Below are 24,693 nucleotides of genomic sequence, written 5' to 3'. Positions count from 1 at the left end.
GGCTATTATGTGGTACAGTATCAAATGCCTTTGCAAAGTCCAGATAAATCATAGCTGCATTTCCAATATCCAGATTTGCACTTATACCCTCATAGAACCTCAACAGGTTGGTTAAGGTCCAGTCACACTAAGCAACTTACCAGCGATCCCAACAACGATAGGGATCGCTGGTAAGTTGCTAGGAGGTTGCTGGTGAGATGTCACACTGCGACGCTCCAGCGATCCCACCAGCAACCTGACCTGGCAGGGATCGCTGGAGCGTGGCTACACAAGTTGCTGGTGAGCTCACCAGCAACCAGTGACAAGCCCCCAGCGCCGCGTGGAAGCTGCTGCGCTTGGTAACTAAGGTAAATATCGGGTAACCAACCCGATATTTACCTTGGTTACCACCGCACGGAGCTACACGTGCAGACAGCAGGGAGCAGCGCACACTGAGCGCTGGCTCCCTGCTCTCCTAGTTACAGCACACATCAGGTTAATTACCCGATGTGTGCTGCAGCTAAATGTGCACAGAGCAGGGAGCAGCGCACAATGCTTAGCGCTGGCTCCTTGCTCTCCTAGTTACAGCACACATCGGGTTAATTAACCCGATGTGTCCTGCAGCTACATGTGCACACAGCAGGAGCCGGCAGCACAGGCAGTGAGAGCGGCGGAGGCTGGTATCAAAGGTAAATATCGGGTAACCAAGGACAGGGCTTCTTGGTTACCCGATGTTTACATTGGTTACCAGCCTCCACAGAAGCCGGCTCCCTGCTGCCTGCACATTTAGTTGTTGCTGTCTCGCTGTCACACACAGCGATCTGTGCTTCACAGCAGGACAGCAACAACTAAAAAATGGCCCAGGACATTCAGCAACAACCAACGACCTCACAGCAGGGGCCAGGTTGTTGCTGGATGTCACACACAGCAACATCGCTAGCAACTTCACAAAAGTTGTTCGTTAGCAGCGATGTTGCTAGCGATGTTGCTTAGTGTGACGGGGCCTTTAGACACGACTTATCTTTCATGAATCCATGCTGTTTAATTATTTTATTGTTACAAATAGAGAGGTGAAAGGGGAGGAGTAGGAACATCACCAGGGGTAAGAGATCTGCACATTAATTGATGGTATATATTAGTTGCATAACATTAAACAAAACAGGTAATAGGTACACATGCTGCAGATGATGAAAAAAAATATATAAACAAAATACTACACAATAGGGCGTTATACTGCAAGGTAGTCCAGCATATTCAAGAGTTGTGTATAACTACTAGATCCGCAGCCGAGAAACCGTTGATTTTATCAAAATGACAGCAAATAGCTCAGTAAGTGGCACATTGCTGGAATCAGGGTCTCTGTCTCTACATTATGCTGATCTCAGATGATGTAGCAAAAACCTGGTGACAGATTCCCTTTAATATTTTTGGAAGATAACAAACCCTTATATCTTTGAAGACGAGACCTCCTAAACGCTTCCTATTGGCCGTCCATTTTTGAAGAAGTTGAGCCACCCCAATATTTATTTTTTTTTACCTTCCTGCAGACATCCTCGAGTTTCGGTATGGCTACCTTTACTCCAAGAATCCAAGAACATCCTAGAGAATTCACCGAAATGAGGATGAAAAGCATAATGACAAAAAAAGCGAGGTTCCAGTGGACTGATTAACCCAACTCAGCAAGAGGTAAATATGAAGACCAGTCCTCATGTTGAGCTGCAATGAAGCATCTTAAAATTTGATTAAATTTGTTCTTTTTGTCTGACCCTTGGTTTCAGGGTGGTAAGCAGAGGAACATGACAAATCTGTCCCCAATGTTTTACAAAACGCACTCAAAAATGTGGAAACAAAGTGCACCCCACTATCAAAACAATATTAAAGAGTTTTTCCACTACTAATGTGACCCATTTTTTAATCCTAACTCTTCCTAACTAACTTTTTCCTAATATACTTCGGCTACCCACCATACATCTGTAAGCTGATCTCTCTGAGGAGCATATATTCCTATGTTGAGGTTTTAGCATTGATCCTTCAGGTTTGGAGACCGGAATCAGACAAAGTGGGCAGATAACGTCACTGATGGGCACTGTAGGCACGCATGCATAGATCATACTTCACTCTCCTCTCAGCCTGATTCACAGTGCGGTGCTTTAACCCTTTAGTGACGGAGCTAATTTTCACCTTAATGACCAGACCAAATTTTGCAATTCTGACCAGTGTCACTTCATGAGGTTATAACTCTGGAACGCTTCAACGGATCCCGGTGATTCTGAGATTGTTTTTTCGTCACATATTGGACTTCATGTTAGTACCAAATTTAGGACAATATTTTTTGCGTTTATTTATGAAAAAAATTGAATATTGGCAAAAATTTTGAAAATTTAGCAATTTTCAACTTTTGAATTTTTATACCGTTAAACCAGAGATTTCTGTGACACAAAATAGTTAATAAATAACATTTCCCACATGTCTACTTTACATCAGCACAATTTTGGAAACAAAATTTTTTTTTGTTAGGAAGTTAGAGGGGTTCAAAGTTTATCAGCGATTTCTCATTTTTACATCAAAATTTACAAAACCATTTTTTTAGGGACCACATCACATTTGAAGTGACTTTGAGAAGCCTAGATGACAGAAAATACCCAAAAGTGACACCATTATAAAAACTGCACCCCCCAAAGTACTCAAAACCACATTCAAGAAGTTTATTAACCCTTCAGGTGCTTCACATGAACAAAAGCAATGTGGAATGAAAAAAAGCAAAAATTAAATTTTACCTAAAAATGTTGCTCTAACCCAAATTTATTCACTTTTAGAAGAAATAACACAACAAAATGGACCCCAAAACTTGTTCCCCACTTTCTTATGAGTGCGCCGATACCCCACATATGGTCAGAAACCTCTGTTTGGACAAATGGGAGGGCTCGGAACAGAAGGAGCAATATTTGAATTTTGGAAAGCAAATTTGGCTGAAATAGATTGCGGGCACCATGTTGCATTTACAGGTCCGCTAAGGTACCTAAACAGAAGAAATCCCTCACAAGTGACACCATTTTGGAAACTAGACCCCTCAAGGCTTCTATCTAGGGGTATAGTGAGCATTTTAGATCCACAGGTACTTCACAGATTTTGTTAACGTTACGTTGTCATATTGAAAATTTTAATAATTTTCTCAAAAATGTTGCTTTAGCATCAATTTTCTCACTTTTTCAAGAGGTAATTCCAAAAATTTGACCTCAAGGTTTGTTAACCACTTTTTTATGAGCGCGGTGATACCTCACATGTGGTCTGAAACCTTTGTTTGGACAAATGGGAGGGCTTGGAACGAAAGGAGCAATATTTGAATTTTGGAAAGGAAATTTGGCTGAAAAAGATTGCGGGCACCATGTCACATTTGCAGGACCCCTAAGGTACCTAAACAGCAGAAACCCCGCACAAGTGACCCCATTTTGGAAACTAGGCCCCTCAAGGAATTTATCTAGATGTTTGGTGAGTACCCTGAACCCCCAGGTGCTTCACAGAATTTTATAACGTTGAGCCATGAAAAAAAAAAAACATTTTACCACAAAATTGTTATTTCAACCAGGTAGCTTTTTTTTTTACAAGAGTAAAAGGAAAAAATTCAGCATAACATTTATTGTGCAATTTCTCCTGAGTTTGGCGATACCTTATATGTGGTGGAAATCAACTGTTTGGGCGCATGGCAGGGCTCGGAAGGGAAGGAGTGCCATTTGACTGCAAAATTGGCTGGAATCAATAGCGGATGCCAGGTTGCATTTGGAGAGCCCCTGAGGTGCCTAAACAGTGGCGGTCCCCCAAAAGTGACTCCATTCTGGAAACAAGACACCTCAAGGCTTTTATCTAGGTGTATAGTGAGCAGTTTGAATCCACGAATACTTCACAGAATTTGATAAGCTTAGGTTGCCATATTGAAAATTTTCATTTTTTTCACAAAAATGTTGCTTCAGCATCAAATTTCTCACTTTTTCAAGAGACAACAACAAACCGTGGACCCAACAGGTTGTTATCCAATGTCTTATGAGCACAGGGATACCCCACATGTGGCCAAAAACCTCTGTTTGGATAAATGGGAGGGCTTGGAATGGAAGGAGCACCATTTGAATTCTGGAAAAGTTGAGATAAATTGCGGGCACCATGTCACATTTGCAGGGCCCCTTGGGTACCTATACATTAGAAACCCCCCACAAGTGACTCCATTTTGGAAACTGGATTTTATTCAGGAGTATAGTAAGCATTTTGAATCCACAGGTACTTCACAAAAATGTTGCTGTAGCAACAAATGTCTCACTTTTAGGCTATGTGGCCATGATCCAGCGACACGGCGTCTAGTATACAGTGTCAGCCTCCTGCAGAGATGTGAGTGTTGTCCACGGGAGAACGCAGCTGTCCATGCCCAGGATTTGGGTTCAGGCTGCTGTGGAGCTCTATACTACCTGCAGAGAACACTCATCTCCGCAGCATAAATTGACATGCGGAGGCTCGGGAAGCTGCGCCACACGTCAGTGTATGCTGCGGAGAAAAGAAGCACATTGGGCACGGGATTTCTAAAAATCCTTCCACTGTGCTTCTACTGCACAACGCAGCGCTATGGACGCAGGGAAAACACTCTGCGCCCAAAACGCTGCAAACCCCGATTGTGGGCACACAGCCTAAAATGATACAATGAATGAATGGATAGATGTCAAACAAATATAACGTCCCACCCCCTGCATATTCTAAGCTGGCGCCCTTTAGTGCCTTTCATGTGGCACTAAAGGGTGCCTAGCCTTGTATTTAGCCCCCCAAAAAATTAATAATTAAAATAAACGACGTGGGGTCCCCCCTATTTTTGATAGCCAGCTAGGGTAAAGCAGACAGCTGTAGCCTGCAAACCACAGCTGACAGCTTCACCTTGGCTGGTGATCAATTTGGAGGGCTCCCCAGGCGTTTTTTTTAAAAAAAAAAACAAAACGTGGGGTCCCCCCCAAATTAGATCACCAGCCAAGGTGAAGCGGACAGCTGGGGTCTGGTATTCTCAGGGTGGGAAGAGCCATGGTTATTGGACTCTTCCCAGCCTAAAAATAGCAGGCCGCAGCCGCCCCAGAAGAGGCGCATCCATTAGATGCGCCAATCCTGGCGCTTCGCCCCAGCTCATCCCGCGCCCTGGTGCGGTGGCAGACGGGGTAATATATGGGGTTGATACCAGCTGTAATCTCACCTGGCATCAAGCCCTGGGGTTAGTGATGTCACGGCATCTGAACAGATACCCGACATTACTAACCCAGTCAAGTAATAGAAAAAAAATAAAGACAAAAAAAAAATTTATTTGAAAAAAAAACTCCCCGAAACATTCCTCTTTTACCAATTTATTGAAAATAAATAAATTTCGGTCGCTGTAATCCATTTTGGAGGTCCCACGCCGACTCTGGATCTTCTAGAATATGGGGGGCACGTTCAGGGAACGTATCCCCCATTTTCTGGAAGAGCAAGCTCTCCATGAGCAGTGTGGGTGCAGTAATCTGAGAATACTGCACTCACACTGCCCCGGTCCAACCTAGGGTAGAGTGACCTGCAGTAACCTCATTCTAGAATATGAGGGGCACGCTCACAGAACGTACCCCCCATTTTTTAGAACAGCAGTCTCTCCATGTGAGGAGTGTGGCTGCAGATTACCGCACTCACCCTCCCCCGGTCCACAGTGGAGCAGCCTGTGCAGTAGCGACGTCAGCGTCCCTGCTTCCAGGGATCCAGCTGACAGCCGCTGTCTGCGCATGCGCCGCCAGCTTTCAAGAAGGAGGCGGCGTGATCGCGGGGCCGGAGCACCAGCAGCCAGGTAACGTAAAACCGGGGGCTGGGGGGGGGTGACACGGTGGGTGACGGTGGGACAACTTTCTGCCGCATGTGACGTGTCACATGCGGCAGAAAGAGCAGGATGAATGCGGCCGCCATCTTCCACGCTCCGGAGGGGGGAGGCGGCTCTGGAGACCGGAGGGGGCTCCGGGGATCAGAGATCTCCGGTGTACCGGAGGAGGGGTCAGGGGGAGGACATTTCCCTCCGATCTGAAATGTTTGATCATTTCAGATCGGAGGGAAATGAATGCAGAGCCGGCGGCGGCGGGAGTTCTCAGCGCGCGTCGGCGCCATCTTGGATTTTCCGGAGGGGGGGGGGTGTTGGATAGATTTCTCCGGTACCGGGGGCTTTGGGGGCACTAAGGGCTCATATTTATTTCTCATCTGACATGTTTGATCACGTCAGATGAGAAATAAATCAATTTTACCGGCCATTTCTTTTTTTTTAATGTTGTCGCCGGTATACGGTGTATACCGGTGATCGCATTAACGGGGTCCAGAAAAAACACCCCGATTCATAATCTGGGGGGTCTCAGCTACCCCCGGTAGCTGAAACCCCCGAGATTTTCGGTCGCTGGGGGGCGCTACAGGGTTTTTTCGGGCCGCCGCTTTAAAGCGGCGGAACAGAATAAGTGCCCTGTTTTGCCGCCGCTTTAAAGGGAACCTGTCATCAGAAATTTCGCCCAAAAGCTAAAAGATTCCCCCTCTGCAGCTCCTGGGCTGCATTCTAGGAAGGTCCCTGTTATTATTGTGCCCCATGTGAGACCAAAATAAAGCCTTTATAAAGTTCTACCTTTTTGTATGCAGCTTCTGTAAATCTGACACGGGGGCGGGCTCTCTGCCGTCCGTTATTCTGCCTCCTGGTCCTGTATCCCGCCCCCATCGCTCCTTTCCATATCTGATGCACCGCCCACTGCTCCAGCCATCCCCGCGCATGCCCAGTGCCAGTCTCACAGGACTGAGCAGTGTGACCGCTGGTGACGTGTGCGCAGGCAAGTGATTATGGACGGGACTGTGACTGTTATCAGCAAGTACCCGGCCATAATCTCGTGAGCGCGCAAACCTCTCCAGCATTCACACTGAGCTCAGTGTAGATGCTAGACTGTATGGGCTGCTTCCAGGGATGACGTCCCTTTGTCATGTGATAGGGGCGTGTTCGAAATACTATCACATGACAAAGGGACGTCATCCCTGGAAGCAGCCCATACAGTCTAGCATCTACACTGAGCTCAGTGTGAATGCTGGAGAGGTTTGCGCGCTCACGAGATTATGGCCGGGTACTTGCTGATAACAGTCACAGTCCCGTCCATAATCACTTGCCTGCGCACACGTCACCAGCGGTCACACTGCTCAGTCCTGTGAGACTGGCACTGGGCATGCGCGGGGATGGCTGGAGCAGTGGGCGGTGCATCAGATATGGAAAGGAGCGATGGGGGCGGCATACAGGACCAGGAGGCAGAATAACGGACGGCAGAGAGCCCGCCCCCGTGTCAGATTTACAGAAGCTGCATACAAAAAGGTAGAACTTTATAAAGGCTTTATTTTGGTCTCACATGGGGCACAATAATAACAGGGACCTTCCTAGAATGCAGCCCAGGAGCTGCAGAGGAGGAATCTTTTAGCTTTTGGGCGAAATTTCTGATGACAGGTTCCCTTTAAGTCATACGGCCGTCGTTATGAGGTTAATGTGACAAGTGCTGCAATTTTTAGATCGTGCAATGCTATATACTATCTAATGATTGGCACTGAAGTGTGATATGGGCATGCATTCCCAGGCTGATGTCATTTACAGAGAGGTAGCCCTGCCCCCAAAAGTGATGTGCCCTGCTCAGTTGGTCCAATTCAGGTTTCCAGACCAGAAGGATCAAAGCTAATTCATCAGCATAGGAATATAGGAGCTGCAGAGTGATCAGCTTTGAGGAGCGGGGTTGGTAGCAGAAGTATATTAAGAAAGTGTGTTAGGACAAATGAAAAGGGGTCATATTAGTAGTTGAAAACCTCTTTAAGAGGGATTCCATGCAATCTTATCATGTAATTGATAACCTGGAAAGCATCTCGGCATTAAGGCCCCGTCACACACAACGAGATCGCTAATGAGATCGTTGCTGAGTCACAGTTTCTGTGATGCAGCAGCGATCTCGCCAGCAATCTCGTCATGTGTGACACCTACCAGCGATCAGGCCCCTGCTGTGAGATCGCTAGTCATTGCAGAATGGTCTGGACCATTTTCTTCAAAGGCGATGTCCTGCTGGGCAGGACACATCGCTGTGTTTGACACTGTGTGACAGGGTCACAGTGACCGCTGAGATCGTTATACAGGTCACTACTGCGACCTATATCATTACTGCGTCGTTGGTAAGACCTGACTGTGTGACATTTCACCAGCGACCTCCCAGCGACTTACCAGCGATCCTTATCAGGTCATATCGTTGTCGGGATCGCTTTTAAGTCGTGTGTGACTGGGCCTTTAGGTAACCCTCATAACGGAACAAAGGGAGCTTATTTACTGAATCAGTCGACTACCACCTAAATCACAGTTTTCACACCAGGTAAAGGCAACTTAGTAATGAAATCCATAGAAAAATGGAGCCGGGTGTCTATGACCAACCTTAGCGGGTGCGCATGTTTCACAAGTGGATATAAAATCTTTAACATTATTCATGGACGACCACCCCATTACCACTCAAAATAGGGTCATGAAATTCTTGCAACAGACATAATCTCAAGTACACAGGAACAAACAATTTAGATCCTGGAGTAGTGGAAGGAGCCAATTACTGGGCTTCACGGATCTCTACTGCAAACTCTGACAATACCATAGAAACCACAAAAGATAGGAAAAAAAAAAGAGAAAAAGAATCAAGGCTGCGTGAAAAAGCATCATCTCTCACATTCTAAGGCCCGTTTCACACGTTAGTGAAAAACACTGACGTTTTTCACTGGCGTGTAAAACACGCACATGTCCCTCCGTGTGCTGTGAATTACGGCACATGTGGGTTGTCTAAGTGCAATCCGGGCTCCGTTCTCCGTGGCCCATGATTGCACTTAGAAATCAACTCACCTGTGCGCGCTCCCGCTCTCCATGGAGCTGATCGCTCCCGCGGTGCAGCATCCGGCCGGCGCTGCCCCCCGCAGCAGCTGCTTCCGGGTCGGCTGTGTCGTGCATCATGAATATGCGCGACAGTAATGAGCCGGCTCAGAAGCAGCAAGCTGCACGGGCTGCAGAGAGCGCCGTTGAAGCCGGGTGAGTAAAAATGTTTTTTATTTTAAAAGCACGTTTTTTTCTGGCACGTGTTTCACGGACCACACCACTGCGTGGTCCGTGGGACATCAGTGATGCCAGAAAAAAATGGACATAGCTCCGTGCGGCAATCACGGACACGCGTGAACGCTGCACGGAGACATGGTCAGTGAAACATCACTGACGTGTGAGCAGACCCATTCATTATAATGGGTCTGCGTATGTGAGTGATTCTGGTATGTTTTAAAAAAAAGCACAAACGTACCAGAATCACTGACGTGTGAAACAGGCCTAAAGGCCACCTTACACGCAGCGACATCGTTAGCGATGTCGCTGCCCATTGCACCCGCCCCCGTTGTTTGTGCATCACGGGCAAATCGCTGCCCGTGGCGCACAATATCGCTAATACCTGTCACACGTACTTACCTTCGAAACGACGTCGCTGTGGTCGGCGAACAGCCTCTTTTCTAAGGGGGCAATTCGTGCGGCGTCACAGCGACGTCACACGGCAGGCATCCAATAGAAGCGGAGGGGCGGAGAGCAGCCGCATGAAAGACACGCCCACCTTGTTGCCAGAGGACGCAGGTGCGGTGTTGTTCGTCGTTCCTGGGGTGTCACACTTAGCGATGTGTGCTGCCTCAGAAACGACGAACAACCTGCGTCCAAAAGCAGCAACGATATTTGGGATTTGAACGACATGTCAACGATCAAAGATTAGGTGAGTATGTTTGATCGTTAGTTGTCGCTCGTATGTGTCACACGCAACGACGTCGCTAACGAGGCTGGATGTGCGTCACAAATTCCGTGACCCCCAACGACATCTCGTTAGTGATGTCGTTGCGTGTAAAGCCCACTTTAGATCCCGGCCTAAACGTGATAGAAAAATTGAATCTAGAGAAAAATAAGGACCATCTGGTCTGCCTTGGGGTCAACTGGTTAGCAAATTCAATATAGGCAAAATTTTTATGATCCGTCACAACCGTGATTTGATGAATAGCTCCCTCCAAAAAATGTCTCCATTCTTCAAAAGCTAATTTAACAGCAAGCAATTCACAATTCCCAACATCATAATTTCTCTCAGGAGACTAAAATTTCGCCTCGAAAAAAGAGCAAACTGGTCAAAATTTTGGGGCCTTGTGACAATACAGCCCCTACCCCAATTTCAGAAGCATCCACCTCCACAATGAATGAACAGCTTTTGGAGACCTGGTTGGATAAGAAACGAAGCGGACATAAACACATTTTCAATTTATTAACAGTCCCAACAGCATTGAGTGCCAAACCCTAAGATACACCCCCTTACGTGTGAGATCAATGAGAGGTTAGACGATCTAGAAAAAAAAAACCTTTTACATTTTCTGTGGTAATTGGCAAAACCCAGAAACTGTTACAATGTTTTAAGGTCCCGAGGTTAAACCCAATCATTTTTGGCCTGTATTTTCCCAGGATCCATCTTAAACCATTCAGCAGATACAATGAACCCCAGGAATGAAATTTCTTGCACAGAAAAAGTACATTTCTCCAACTCTGCACACAAAGAATTTTTTCTAAGCTCTTGTAAGACAAAACCGACATGTTCATAATGTGATTCCAGATCAGGCAAAAAAAAATAAAATATCGTGTAGTTAAACTGACAAGAATGTCTGATTTTGCTACACTCGTTGGTGGGCCATCTCCTGGAACAGTTAAGTAAGGGGAGAGGTGTTGAGATCAGCAGGGTCCATGGCCTGAGAAAACTGTCAAGCTGGTGGGTGTGAACCCACTGCGCCCCAGGACCGGACTCACCCTGAAAGGGTGTAGCTAAGCGACTGCGTCATCTTCAATAGAGCCTCTAATGATGAAGTTAGGCTTGTGCTGGAAGGTAGCTGCTAGGTTGCTAGGTACCACTCGAGGGAAACTCTTGGTACTGTTGCAGCTGACATCAGGGATGTAGGGATGGACACAACTGCAGGTTGAAGGACTGGAGTAGGCAGGTACGCTATTACCGACAGTCAAGCTGGCACAGGCGGACAGGCTGGTACTGGCAGGCAGGCTGGTACTGGCAGGCAGGCTGGTACTTACGGACAGGAGGGTACAGACAGACAGGCTGGTACAGATGGACAGGCTGATACTGGAAGGCAGGTACAGACTGGACAGCAGAAATTGAAACACATGTATGGGTTAGAACAAATGAATGAAATAATAAAAATCCTTTATTTAATAACAATCGAGGGATAATAATTAAAAACATGAAAAACGTATGGAGAGGTGATGACTCTGTGGACCAGGGAATATAATACTGAGTTCCCTTAAGGTAAGCTGCAAAGTGGTATGATTCATAAATACATGTCTGGATACAGTGTTGTGTAACAGCTACTAATATATAATCTATAATCAGGAGTGACAATTCATATTATCCCAAACAGGTTTTTTAAGGCTGGATACAGCCTTAAGGTTATAAATCCTGAACCATAAAGTACAGTGCCTTACAAAAGTATTCGGCCCCCTTGAATTTTTCAACCTTTTCCCACATTTCAGGTTTCAAACATAAAGATAAAAATGAAATGTTATGGTGAAGAATCAACAACAAGTGGGACACAATTGTGAAGTTGAATGAAATTTATTGCTTATTTTAAATTTTTGTAAAAAATATAAAACTGAAAATTGGGGCGTGCAATATTATTCAGCCTCTTTAAGTTAATACTTTGTAGCGCCACCTTTTGCTGCGATTACAGCTGCAAGTCGCTTGGGGTATGCGTCTATCAGTTTTGTACATCCAGAGACAAAAATTCTTGCCCATTCTTCCTTTGCAAACAACTGGAGCTGAGTGAGGTTGGATGGAGAGCATTTGTGAACAGCAGTTTTCAGCTCTTTCCACAGATTCTCAATTGGATTCAGGTCTGGACTTTGGCATGGCCATTTTAATACCTGGATACATTTATTCGTGAACCATTTCATTGTAGATTGAACGTTATGTTTGGGATCATTGTCTTGTTGAAAGACAAATCTCCATCCCAGTCTCAGGTCTTTTGCAGACTCTACCAGGTTTTCTTTAAGAATGGTCCTGTATTTGGCTCCATCCATCTTCCCATCAATTTTAACCATCTTCCCTGTCCCTGCTGAAGGAAAGCAGGCTCAAACCATGATTCTGCCACCACCATGTTTGACAGTGGGGATGGTATGTTCAGGGTGATGAGCTGTGTTGCTTTTCCGCCAAACATATAGTTTGACATTGTGGCCAAAAGTTTGATTTTGGTTTCATCTGACCAAAGCACCTTCTTCCACATGTTTGGTGTGTTTCCCAGGTGGCTTGTGGCAAACTTTAAACAACACTTTTTATGGATATCTTTGAGAAATGGCTTTCTTCTTGCCAGTCTTCCATAAAGGCGAGATTTGTGCAGTGTATGACTGATTGTTGTCCTATGGACAGACTCTCCCACCTCAGCTGTAGATCTCTGCAGTTCATCCAGAGTGATGATGGGCCTCTTGGCTGCATCTCTGATCAGTCTTTTCCTTGTTTGAGATGAAAGTTTGGATGGACGGCCAAGTCTTGGTAGATTTGCAGTGGTATGATACTCCTTCCATTTCAATATAATCGCTTGCACAGTGCTCCTTGGGATGTTTATTGTTTTGGATAACCTTTTGCAACCAAATCCAGCTTTAAACTTCTCCACAACAGTATCACGGACCTGCCTGTTGTGTTCCTTGGTCTTCATGATGCTATCTGCACTTTAAACAGAACACTGAGACTATCACAGAGCAGGTGCATTTATATGGAGACTTGATTACACACAGGTGACTTATATTTATCATCATCAGTCATTCAGGACAACACTGAATCATTCAGAGATCCTCATTGAACTTCTGGAGTGAGGTTGCGGCACTGAAAGTAAAGGGGCCGAATTATATTGCACGCCAGAATTTTCAGATTTTTATTTTTTTACAAAAATTTAAAATAAGCAATAAATATCGTTCACCTTCACAATTGTGTCCCACTTGTTGTTGATTCGTCACCATAACGTTTACATTTTTTATCTTTATGTTTGAAGCCTGAAATGTGGGAAAAGGTTGAAAAATTCAAGGGGGGCAAATACTTTCGCAAGTTACCTGTCCTAAGTCATATCGCACCTGCAAACCTAAGAAGACAAAATATCCTTAAAGAATACACTAAAGTAGTGAATAATGAAAAACTTCCAATACATCAAAATATCAAAGATGTTACAATACAACGATTGAAATCAAGACATCCACCCATCCGAACTGCAATCACCTTGCATGAACAAGACTTCAATTTAGAGGAGAAATGGCGAGAACTTTGGGTCAGTGTAGTAGACGGTGATCCCCAAATGTTCCCTAACTTACAAAACTCTCCACCAGGCTTCAATCTACCAAGGAATACATGGGTTACTCTAAATCGTATCAGAACAAACTTTGGCGTCTGTGCAGATTTTTTGTATAAGTGGGGAAAATATGACTCTCCGACCTGTGACTGTGGAGCAGATCATCAAATTATCCAGCTATCCAGCACATTGTTGAGGAGTGCCCCCTGAGATCCTACCATGGTGACAAGAATGATTTCTATATTGTAAATGATAACGCTATTGCATATATAGAAAATCTTGATATTCAACTTTTGATTTTTATCCTTTTGATATTTTTCAATCACTGTCTATTGTCTGGTGTTTATTTTTATATGATGCCAAGGTATACGTTCATACGATAAAATTAAAACTTTCGCAAGGCACTGTATATCTGGATTCTAAAAAGATGGCTGATTGTTACGCCAATATTCTTAAAAAAAAAACAACACATTTTTTCAATGCGTCTAATCACACACAACTCAGAATACCCCCACTCTAAGCGCTAATCACAGCCTCTGCAATCACAAGTTAGTTCGTCATTGGACGGCAGTATCTTTACATATTTTGCGCTCTGATATATGTTTTCATACATTCTGTGCATTCACAAAACGTACATCAGAGGATACCAGCGGCACATGCATCGTGGTAAATTATTATCTATCTTTCCATCTGCACAGGTTTTTCATTGGTTTATTCACTATGTCTGAGTGATCTGTGACACTCTACAGTTCGGTCTGAATAGTTGACAATTAATGACCTATTTAGCCAATGGTATATCTTTTTTATACATTATTCACCCCAACATAAATTACATCAGTATAGGGGAATCGATTTATACTCACCATGCAGCGGTTTTCTGCCCCCAGACCTGCTTGAGTTCCTGGATTAATCCATGTTTTCAAGGGTTGTGGTCCAGCCTGGCATGCCATGTGTCTTTTCAATCAGGCCAAAATTGTGGCTTTCTGGGCCCTTGCAGTTTTTCTAAATACTCATTTATTCAGGCATTATCATTTTTCATGTTGTCCTTGCAAAACAGCTCTATGAATGATTTTTTGTTTTCATATATTTCAGTGTTTTGCACACTTAGCAGCAAATTTTGGATAAAAGCACTTGCACTTTATTCATAAGTATTTATTAGGATTTAGAAAAAAATTGTGTTTTATAAAAGCACTAGCTGTAGTACCCGGGCGTTGCCCGGGATAGTAACTATCTCTCTTCGAGTTTCTGTCTGTCTCTGTCTGTCTGTCTGTCTCTGTCTGTATCAGTCTCTCTGTCTGTCTCTATCTCTGTGTCTTTCTCTCTTTCTCTGTGTCTGTCTGTCTCTCTCTATCTGTCTGTCTCATTCCCCGTCTGTCTCCTTCCAGGGCTGTCTCTTTCCCCATCTGTCTCTTTCCCCATCTGTCTCTTTCCCCATCTGTCTCTTTCCCCATCTGTCTCTTTCCCCATCTGTCTCTTTCCCCATCTGTCTCTTTCCCCGTCTGTCTCTTTCTCCGTCTGTCTCTTTCCCTGTCTGTCTCTTCCAGGTCTGTCTCTTTCCAGGTCTGCCTCTTTGCCTGTCTGTCTCTTTCCAGTGCTGTCTCTTTCCAGTGCTGTCTCTTTCCCCGTCTGTCTCTTTCCCAGTCTGTCTTTTTACCAGTCTGTCTCTTTGCCCTGCTGTCTCTTTGCCCGGCTGTCTCTTTGCCCGGCTGTATCTTTGCGCCCGGCTGTCTCTTTGCCCGGCTGTCTCCTTCCAGGGCTGTCTCTTTCCAGGGCTGTCTCTTTGCCCGTCTGTCTCTTCCAGGGCTGTCTCTTTCCAGGTCTGTCTCTTTGCCCGTCTGTCTCTTTGCCCAGCTGTCTCTTTGTCTGGCTGTCTCTTTGCCCGGCTGTCTCTTTCCCTGTCTGTCTCTTTCCCCATCTGTCTCTTTCCACGTCTGTCTCTTTCCCCGTCTGTCTATTTCACCATCTGTCTCATTCCCAGGCTGTCTCTTTCCAGGGCTGTCTCTTTCCAGGGCTGTCTCTTTCCAGGGCTGTCTCTTGGCCCGGCTGTCTCTTGGCCCGGCTGCCTCTTTGCCCGGCTGTCTCTTTCCAGATCTGTCTCTTTCCAGGTCTGTCTCTGTCTGTGTCTGTGTTTTTTTCTGTCTCTCACTCACACATAAGCTTCTTATACTAACAGTTTATTTTGTTCCTATAGCAACCACTGACAGTTGCTATCAATAGCCCGTATCTCCCAGCTCCATTCAGATTAATGGAGGCAGGATTTTGGAAACTAACTGTAGAGCGCGGGGTTACATTTTCCCGTCCAAACATAGTCTATGACGTTCCCTGAGTCACATGAGGCATCTGTGAAAATTTTTGTGATTGTAAATGCAACGGTACGGATTCCTTTAGCGGACATACATACACACATACATACACACATACACTCAGCTTTATATATTAGATATTGATATAACCATCAGACATCTTTTAGTATCCAGATATACTTTATGGTTCAGAATTTATAACCCTATATTTGTTGAACCCAGCATTAAAAAAAACCTGTTTGGGATGATATTAATTGTCACTTACCTGTTTATAGATTACATATTAGTAACTGTTACTCAACACTGTGTCAAGATATGTATTTATGAATTGTACCATTTTGCAGCTTACCTTAAGGCAATATGCCCTAGTCCACAGTGTCATCACATCTCTCCATAAGTTTTTCATGTTTTTAATTATTATCAATTTTTATTAAACAAAATATTTGTAGTATTTCATTAATTTGTCGTTGAGTCATATATTCCCTATAGGATCCTCTATAGTTTTGTGACTCTAAGAGTTTTTCATGGCTACTTTAAATAACATGTATGGGTTAGCAGACACAGGATACGAGCATGGGATACAGGCTCAGGATACGGGCACAGAATACGGGACCTGACATCTAGCAACCATGCACAAGCAGAATGGACACATTGCTCAGGCAGCTCCTATGGAGAATGCCTTAAGTATCTAGTGTCCTCCAGCCATTGGCTGGGGACACTTACAGAGTGCGTGCACTGCCCCTTTAAGAGGCGGGGAGTGTGAGCGATCGTGCCATGTACGGCGTACGCAGGCCCCGGGTGCAGGAAGCAGGAGGGAAGAGTGCGCCGGCGTCTTTGCATCCCAAAGATTGTAGTATGGCTCAGCTCACAGTTATCCTGCACTCTACACTGAATGCTTATATTGGAGTTTAAGTGTAAATTCCTGAAAAATGTGATTCACACAAAATACCCAACGGAAAATTCATTGTAATAAGGCAGAGAGAGTCACTTCGAGCTCCCGACTGCCTTGTGGCCCATTGGTGTGCATATTTTTAGGCGTGCATAAAAATGCAGTTGATAACAGTTTTGTGCAATTTTGAAAAGGACACCGATGATTAGAGGTCAAACGGAGTCAGGAGTAACTGCAGCATCATTAGTGAATGGATCCCTTGAGGGTTTCACCCAATCACGGATTTCAGTTATGTAGATGGAAACGCTAATGTAAGTGCTCAGCATAGAGCACAGAATAAAAGTGAACTGATTAAAAATGTTCTGTACCCCAAATTGCCATTAATAGAAATCAACTAAACCCACAAAAACACAAGTCCCCACTCAGGACCATTTGTTAACGGAAATATAGGGAGCTTACCTGTTTCTAGTAGCACAAAGGCTCTGGAAAAGCTCTATGACTTCCCCCAAAAAGAAATGCAGCAAAATCTGCACTCTCAAAGGCAAATGCCCCCTCCCTTCTGAGCACCACAATGTGCCTAAACCACAGTTAACATCCACATGTTTGGCATTTCTGTAGTGAAGAAGCCCGCTTATTTACAGGGTGTGTGTCTCCAGAAGCACAAGCTTGACACAATGTACGAGCCTAAAATGTATCGGGCACTACTGGGGCTTATTTGCAATTTTTAATTCTGCAACATTCACTGCATTTGACTCCATGGGTGTTTTACAAAGATAAAATCGTTACTACACCTGTAGACGAATTTACACAGGGGTGTAATTTTCAAAATGGGCTCACTTGAAGGGGTTTCTGCTGTTTTGGCACTTAGGAGCTCTGCAAATAGAGTCCATAAACTATTGTAGGAAAATCTGTGCTTCAAAGTAGTCCTTCCCTCCCAAGCTCTGCCGTGTGGTCAAACAATACTATACAGTCACATATAGGGTATTGCCACATTCAGGAGAAATTGTGTAACACATTATAGGGCCTTTTTTTACCTATTTTGCTTGTGAAAATCGGAAATCTGGGGCTAAAACTACGTGAGTGGCACACTTGTGCTGTCAATATGCTCACTGCACAACTAGATGACTTCATTCAGGAGTGCAGTTTTGTAAAATGGGGTCATTTGTGGGAGATTTATGCTGCTCTGGCACTTCAGATGCTCTGCCAATGTGACATGGCAACCACACACCATTGCAGCAAATTTTGAAGTCCAATATGGTTCCTTCACTTCTGAGCTCTGCACTGTGTCTGTATCAAATTGTATGGTCCAATTTCTCCTATTACTCTTTTTGAAAATTAAAACTTTGGGGCCAAAGGAACATTTTAGTGGAAAAATTGTCATTTTTCACACCTTAATGCTATACAATTTTGTGAATCACCTGAGGACTAAAATTGTTCACTACACCCCTAGATACATTTCTTCAGAGGTGTTTCCGGATTGAAATCGCTTGTTGGGGTTTTATGCTGTTTTGTTATGTTAGGGTATCTTTATATGTGAAATGGCATCCGCAATCTATTTTAGCCAATTTTGTGCTCCAACTTTTAAATGGCGCTCCTTCCCTTTCAAGCCCTGTCATACACCCAAACAGTAGTTTTCTACCACATATTGGGTATCCCTGTACTCAGAAGAAATTACACAACAAATTGTATGGTCCATTTTCTCCTGCTACTCTTGTGAAAATAAAAAAATTGGGGATAAAGCAACATTTTTGTGGTTAAAATTTATTTTTTCGAAGATGTTCACCAAGCTCTTGGCGGCCAGGCTTAATCGATGGTTGCCCCAACTCGTGTATAAAGACCAGGTGGGTTTTGTCCCTTGCCGTCAGGGGGGTGACAACACCAGGAAGGTCATAGACCTGGTGGATGTGGCAAATCGGACGAAGCAACAGGCGTTGGTGTTGAGTCTAGATGCAGAGAAGGCTTTTGACCGCCTTGCGTGGCCTTTTCTCTTCAAGACACTGGAGGTCTTTGGGATCTCGGGTGGCTTTATGCGGGCCTTGAAGTCCCTGTATAGCGCTCCTACGGCCTCTATCAAACTCCCCCTCCACATCTCTAAGCCTTTTCTCATCTCCAATGGCACCAGGCAGGGGTGCCCCCTGTCCCCCCTCCTTTTTGTGCTATGCATAGAGCCCCTCGCGGCCTCGGTCAGGAGCAACCCAGACATTTCGGGGGTCCTGGTCAGGAATAAACCGTTTAAAATCTCGCTTTTTGCCGACGATGTGCTCATTACACTTACTAACATCCATGTGTCCCTTCCAATTTTAATGTGCACCTTGGGTAGGTACGGGAGCCTTTCGGGGTATAAGATCAACTCTAGCAAAACGGAAGCAATGCCCTTGAATCTCGACCCGGTGGCCCTGGATTACCTGCGTTTGAATTTTAAGTTTCGTTGGAAGACAGATGCGGTCAAGTACCTGGGGGTTAACCTCACATCTACTTATGATTCCCTCTATAACCTTAACTTCCCCCCCCTTTTCCGAGAGCTGAGAAATCTTTTGAGCAAGTGGTTGCCCCTCCCTCTTTCGTGGATGGGGCGCATTGCTGCGGTTAAAATGAGCTTGCTCCCAAAATTATTATATTTTTTTGAAACCCTCCCAGTTAAGGTACCAATAAAGGAGCTGAAGTCCCTTCAGGCGGCTATCCTTAGATTTATTTGGTGTAACAAACGTCATAGGGTGGCCAGGGAGGTGTTGATGGCTCGGAGAAACAGGGGGGGGCTTTCTGTCCCGGACATCCTAAAATACTATTGGGCGGCCCATCTTAGGAGGATCCCCTGTTGGGTGTCCCTTTGGGCATACAACAGGTGGACTGAGATTGAAAAACTTTGGCTGGCGCCTATACATCCAAACACGCTCCTGTGGCCCCCGGCCCGGTGTGATTCGCCCCCCCCTCTTCTTGGACCGATGCAGTTCACTAGGGACCTCTGGGCATTTTGCATTAGAAGATTTCCTTTGGCATCCCCCTGCTCCCCTCTGGTGTCCTTCATATACCAACCCTTGCTCCCAAGCAGTCTGGAGTCGGACATGGTGCACCCCTGGCTCAAGGCAGGTCTATTCAGATTTGCAGACATTATAGATGGAAGTACAATGCAGATCCATTCCTTTGAGTACCTTAGAGATAAATTCTCTCTCTCTAATCGAGAGTTTTTCCAATATCTGCAGATCAGAGACTTGGCTGGCTCCTTGTTTGGCAGGGCAGGGGCCTCGATTCCCACAGATTTTGAGAAAATTTGCAGAAGGGGCACTGATACTAAGGGACTAATTTCGGAAATTTACATTTTGCTTTCTGAGTCACGGGAGGGGCCCGAGGGGTCTTTTCCATACATGCGGAAATGGGAGTCTCTATTGGGAAGGCGGATACTTCCTCAGGAATGGGCAGCAATCTGGGGAAACGCCGCCAAGACGTCAATATGCACACTATATAAGGAAAATATCTATAAAATTTTGCTATTTTGGTACCACACTCCAGATTTCCTTCATAGCATAGACCCCTCCATACCGGCTTGTTGCTGGAGATGCGGGGGAGGCAGGGGCACCATTCTGCACATATTCTGGTCCTGTCCAGGGATAGTCCCCTTCTGGGAGCGGGTTAGAGGGTTGATCCATAAAGTACTATATATAGAGGTTGATCTTGATCCCCTGATCTATGTTCTGGGTCTTGGGAATGGGGGATTGGGAAAAACGGCCTCTAAGCTTTTGTCCCACATCCTTACGGCGGCCAGATGCTTAATTGCAAAGAATTGGAGGCAGCCAGGGACACCCTCACTCCAGAGCCTCAAGTATAGATTACTGGACGTTAGACGCATGGAACATCTCACGGCACTATTGCATGACACAGTTGACCGTTTCCAGGCCGTGTGGGCACCATGGGACTACTTTGCGGGACAGGAGGATCTGTGAGACTGAGGCCTATGGGTCCTATGGAAGGAGCATGGACTCTTGAAACCCTTCCCTCTTCCCTCCTATTTCTCCTCTCCCCTCCTAACCCTCCTCACCTGTCCTGTCATTGTTTGTCTAGGTTCGATAAGAATTGTGAATTTTATGTTTTATTTTATGTATGAAAAACGTAAATTGAAAATCTCAATAAAAATTCAAAGTTTAAAAAAAAAAATTTATTTTTTCATTTTCATAGTTCAATGTTACAAAATTCTGTGAAGCACATATTGGTTCAAGGTTTTTACCACACCTCTAGATAAATTCATTGCAGAGTGTAGTTTCATTACACATTGCTTTAAAGGGAACCTGTCATCAGGAATTTGGCTTTCAACCTAAACGTTTCCCCCTCTGCAGCTCCTGGGCTGCATTCTAGGAAGGTTTTTGTACTTTTTGTGCCCCTTTTTAAACCAAAATAAACACTTTATAAACTTGTACCTTTCTGTTTGAAAATCTTGTTAATTTTCCATGTGGGCGGGCCGTGTGGCGTCCGTTGCTGTAGCTTACGCCGTCCCCCATGCTCCAAATCATGCCTCATAACGCCGCCCACTGCGCCGAGGTCCCGTGCACGCCGGGACACCTAGTGACGTGGTCGCATGCACGAGAGTATGGGCGGCGCTGTGATTGCATCGCAAGTGCCCGCCCATACTCTCGTGCCCGCCCTTTCCCCCACTGCCTCCAGCGTTCTGCGCCGGCCCGACGTCACCTCCTTCCCATCGTACCCTGCAGCAGGAAATAGATGGGAGGAGCGGAGCAGGCCACTACAGGAGAAGCAGAGGATCTGAGCGACGTACAGAGGGGAGAGCGCGCACACGAGAGTATGGGCGCGCACTTGCGATGCAATCACAGCGCCGCCCATACTCTCGTGCCTGCGACCACGTCACTAGGTGTCCCGGCGTGCACGGGACCTCGGCGCAGTGGGCGGCGTTATGAGGCATGATTTGGAGCATGGGGGACGGCGTAAGCTACAGCAACGGACGCCACACGGCCCGCCCACATGGAAAATTAACAAGATTTTCAAACCGAAAGGTACAAGTTTATAAAGTGTTTATTTTGGTTTAAAAAGGGGCACAAAAAGTACAAAAACCTTCCTAGAATGCAGCCCACGAGCTGCAGAGGGGGAAACGTTTAGGTTGAAAGCCAAATTCCTGATGACAGGTTCCCTTTAATTCCTGTGAAGCACCTAAAGGGTTACTAAACATATTTGAATGATATTTTGTGCACTATGAGAGTGGCATATTTCAAAATGGTGTCACTTTTGGGTATTTTTGTCACATAGGACCTTCAAAGTCATTTGAAATTTGATGTGGTCCCTAAAAGAAATAGTTTTGTAAATTTTGTTACAAAAATGAGAAATAAATAAACTTTCAAAAATGGTGCTGATGTAATTTAGACATGTGGCACGTGAATTGCTAAGTGTTCACATTGTTTGTCAAATTTTCATTATTTTCATAAATAGATGCAAATAGTAACTACCTAAATTTGCCACTATCATAAAGTACAATATTTCACAAAAACAATCTCAGAATCCTGGAATCTGTTGAAGCGTTTCTGAGCTATTACCTCATATAGTAACAACCTGGGTAGTAAAATTAAAGGGTGACATTACTATGTTAATGCATCATGACTAAGGGTGTGAGTACACCCGAACTGCATAGATGCATGAACCTATGTTGTGCTATTTTATCTGCTAATTTATGCCCTTGACACGTCATCTGCAGCTGGGAGCGCCGACGCCATTGCCCACTCACCTCTTTGGTCCTCGTCTTTCCATTTCTACCCTGCAGCTTTCTGAGTCCTCCTGCACCTTCATCGGTGCACCCACCTCCTCCATATCAGGAGTGCCGAAGGTCCGCTGCCCCCTACTCTTCCTTGCTGCCCAGCCTCTCCTTTAGTTCCCGAAGCCCGTGCATGCACGGTAGGGTTCTCGGGAGTGCGCTTATGGAGCGGCAACGCTGATCTTCCCTTTTTAAAGGGCCAGTGTGACCTAGCCCGGAAGTGCCCCCAGCTTGCTCCTATAGGCTTAGTGTATTTAAGGTATCCTCACCCATTGCGATGTGCCTGTTCAACGTGTCCCCGTAGCTTGTTTACCCATGCTAGTTGTTAGGACTTTGTGCTCTTGCTTTCACTCCGTGCTGTTTTGTGACTCTGTTTCCTTTCTGCCTAGTTGTGCCTGTGAAGCCACCAATGTCCATTATGTGTTCACCAGATCCACAAGCACCCTCCAACTGCCTGTGTCCACTGGTACCAGTCTGCTCCAGCTCGCACCAGCTACCACCTGATCCGCTACAGTTCCTGGACATTATCTTGTGTCACCATCTGCTGAGGTACCGGTGTGAAGGTAGCCTAAGCTATAAATTGTTTGTTCAAACGTAAGAAAAATATCTGTGTATGTAAATAATCAAAATATAGATGTAGTAGCATAATTATCTGTGTGTCTATATAGCAATCGCACAGACCCATAATATGTTTCTAAACTATATATTCAAGAAAGAGTTAACCAAGGTACAAATGAACTAGGGAGATATTCATTAAGTTAATTGGGAGCCTTATCAGTAAAATTAACAGGAGAAGGAATGTAATATTTGTAAGATGAGGCGGGTGATCCCATACTCCCATGCATCACTCCTACAGAATCTCATCGTTGCTTACTGTCTTCAAAGTCTGAGAGGAATGTACCATCTAGAATGATGTATGATCTCATGCATTCTCCCAATGCTGCATATATGCACTCCCAGCTAATTATTCTTTATCAGTATGTGTGAGCAAATGGAGAAGTTTTTGTAAATATGTTTCAAGGCTGAAGTGATGTGTTTAATGCTTGAACAATAGAATACACGAGCTCAGACGCAAGCCTGAGCTCAATCAGAGAACATGCTCTGTGTACATTGATTATTGAGTTTCATAATATCTGTACATATAGCTAAAACGGCACCGGCCTCTGGATATCCTGACGAAGATACCATTAGCTATCTTCACCTAAATTTCTCCCTTGACACCGGAATCTACCGGGTCTGCCTCCTGACGGGCACCTACCCGCATTTGTAATTACTTCCACCTCCAGTGGTTGTAATAAAATAAAGACTTGGTGGCCACTCAGATGTGCTACTCAGGTCAGGGAACAGTATCTTGGACCAGTGGACCAACTTCCTCTCGTCTGGTCATCCGGATGTAACAGCTCTGTGTATGAATTATTAAATCATTATTAACCTGCACACTCACCCTGCATGATGCTCAGCAGTGTCTGCTCTGTCCCTGGTCCCTGCCGCCAGCTCCCAGGACCTTAACACGCCACACAGGTCTCCTGGGAGCACACTTAGAACATGCGTGCACACCTTCTATTAAAGGGCCAGAAATCAAACCATAGATGTCTATAAATAAAGTTATCCATAATAATGAGAAATGACACAGGAAAAAAGTATTGAACACACATTCAGAAATTGAACTAATACTTCATATAAAAGCCTTTGTTGATAATGACAGCTTTAATACACTTCCTGTATGGAGAAACTAGTCGCATGCATTGCTCAGGTATGATTTTGTCCCGTTCTTACACTCAATAACTCATCAACTCCTGCATGTTCTGTGGGCTCCTTCTATAAATTCTGAGCTTAGTTCCTTACATAAATTTTCTATTGAATTCAGGCTGAGTGATTGGTTGGGACATTTTTGGAGTTTTATTTTCTTTCCCTAAAACCAATTAAATTTCCTTGGCTGTGTGTTTGGGATCAATGTCTTACTAAACTGTCCACGCTCGTTTCATCATCCCGGAAGCAGATTTTTATCAACAATGTCTAGGTACATTTGTTCAGTCATCCTCACATGAAGTTTGCCAGTGCCGTATTCCAAAAAACAGCCCCACGCCATGATGTTCCCACTTACAACTTGGTACGGTGTTAATGGTCTGCAAACATAGTGTGTATTATGGCATCCAAACAGTTCAATTTTAATCTCATCTGACCAGACTATATTCTCCCAGTATTTCACAGGCTTGTCTAATTATTGTTGAACAAACTTTAAACGTGCTTGAACATGCTTTTTGTTCAGCAATTGAGTCTTGCGTGGGGAGCGTGCATACAGGTCATAGAGCTGAGTGTATTACTTAATGTTTTCTTTGAAGAAAATGTACCTGCTGCTTCCA

General features: G+C 44.8%; 2 protein-coding genes across 3 annotated transcripts in view; both read left to right on the top strand.

Moving 5' to 3' along the window:
* TMEM234 (transmembrane protein 234) overlaps positions 1 to 22,845 on the top strand; it is a 76,222-nt gene extending 53,377 nt beyond the window's left edge. Inside the window, exons 5-6 of one of the 2 annotated variants that reach the window (XR_012750504.1) lie at positions 1,527 to 1,665; positions 22,762 to 22,845. The gene's annotated coding sequence lies outside the window, so the exon portion shown is untranslated. The remainder of the gene's footprint in view (positions 1 to 1,526; positions 1,666 to 22,761) is intronic. The other variant, XR_012750506.1, reaches the window with a different exon arrangement.
* Positions 22,725 to 24,693, top strand: part of KHDRBS1 (KH RNA binding domain containing, signal transduction associated 1) — a 74,371-nt gene continuing 72,402 nt past the window's right edge. Inside the window, exon 1 of the mRNA XM_075336147.1 lies at positions 22,725 to 22,893. Coding sequence (XP_075192262.1) covers positions 22,740 to 22,893 — 154 coding nt within the window. The 5' untranslated portion in view covers positions 22,725 to 22,739. The remainder of the gene's footprint in view (positions 22,894 to 24,693) is intronic.

The sequence above is a fragment of the Anomaloglossus baeobatrachus genome, chromosome 2, assembly GCF_048569485.1.
Source record: "Anomaloglossus baeobatrachus isolate aAnoBae1 chromosome 2, aAnoBae1.hap1, whole genome shotgun sequence".
NCBI lineage: Eukaryota > Metazoa > Chordata > Amphibia > Anura > Aromobatidae > Anomaloglossus > Anomaloglossus baeobatrachus.
Note: the sequence above shows the minus strand (reverse complement) of the source record. Positions and strands in the feature narration are given on the sequence as shown.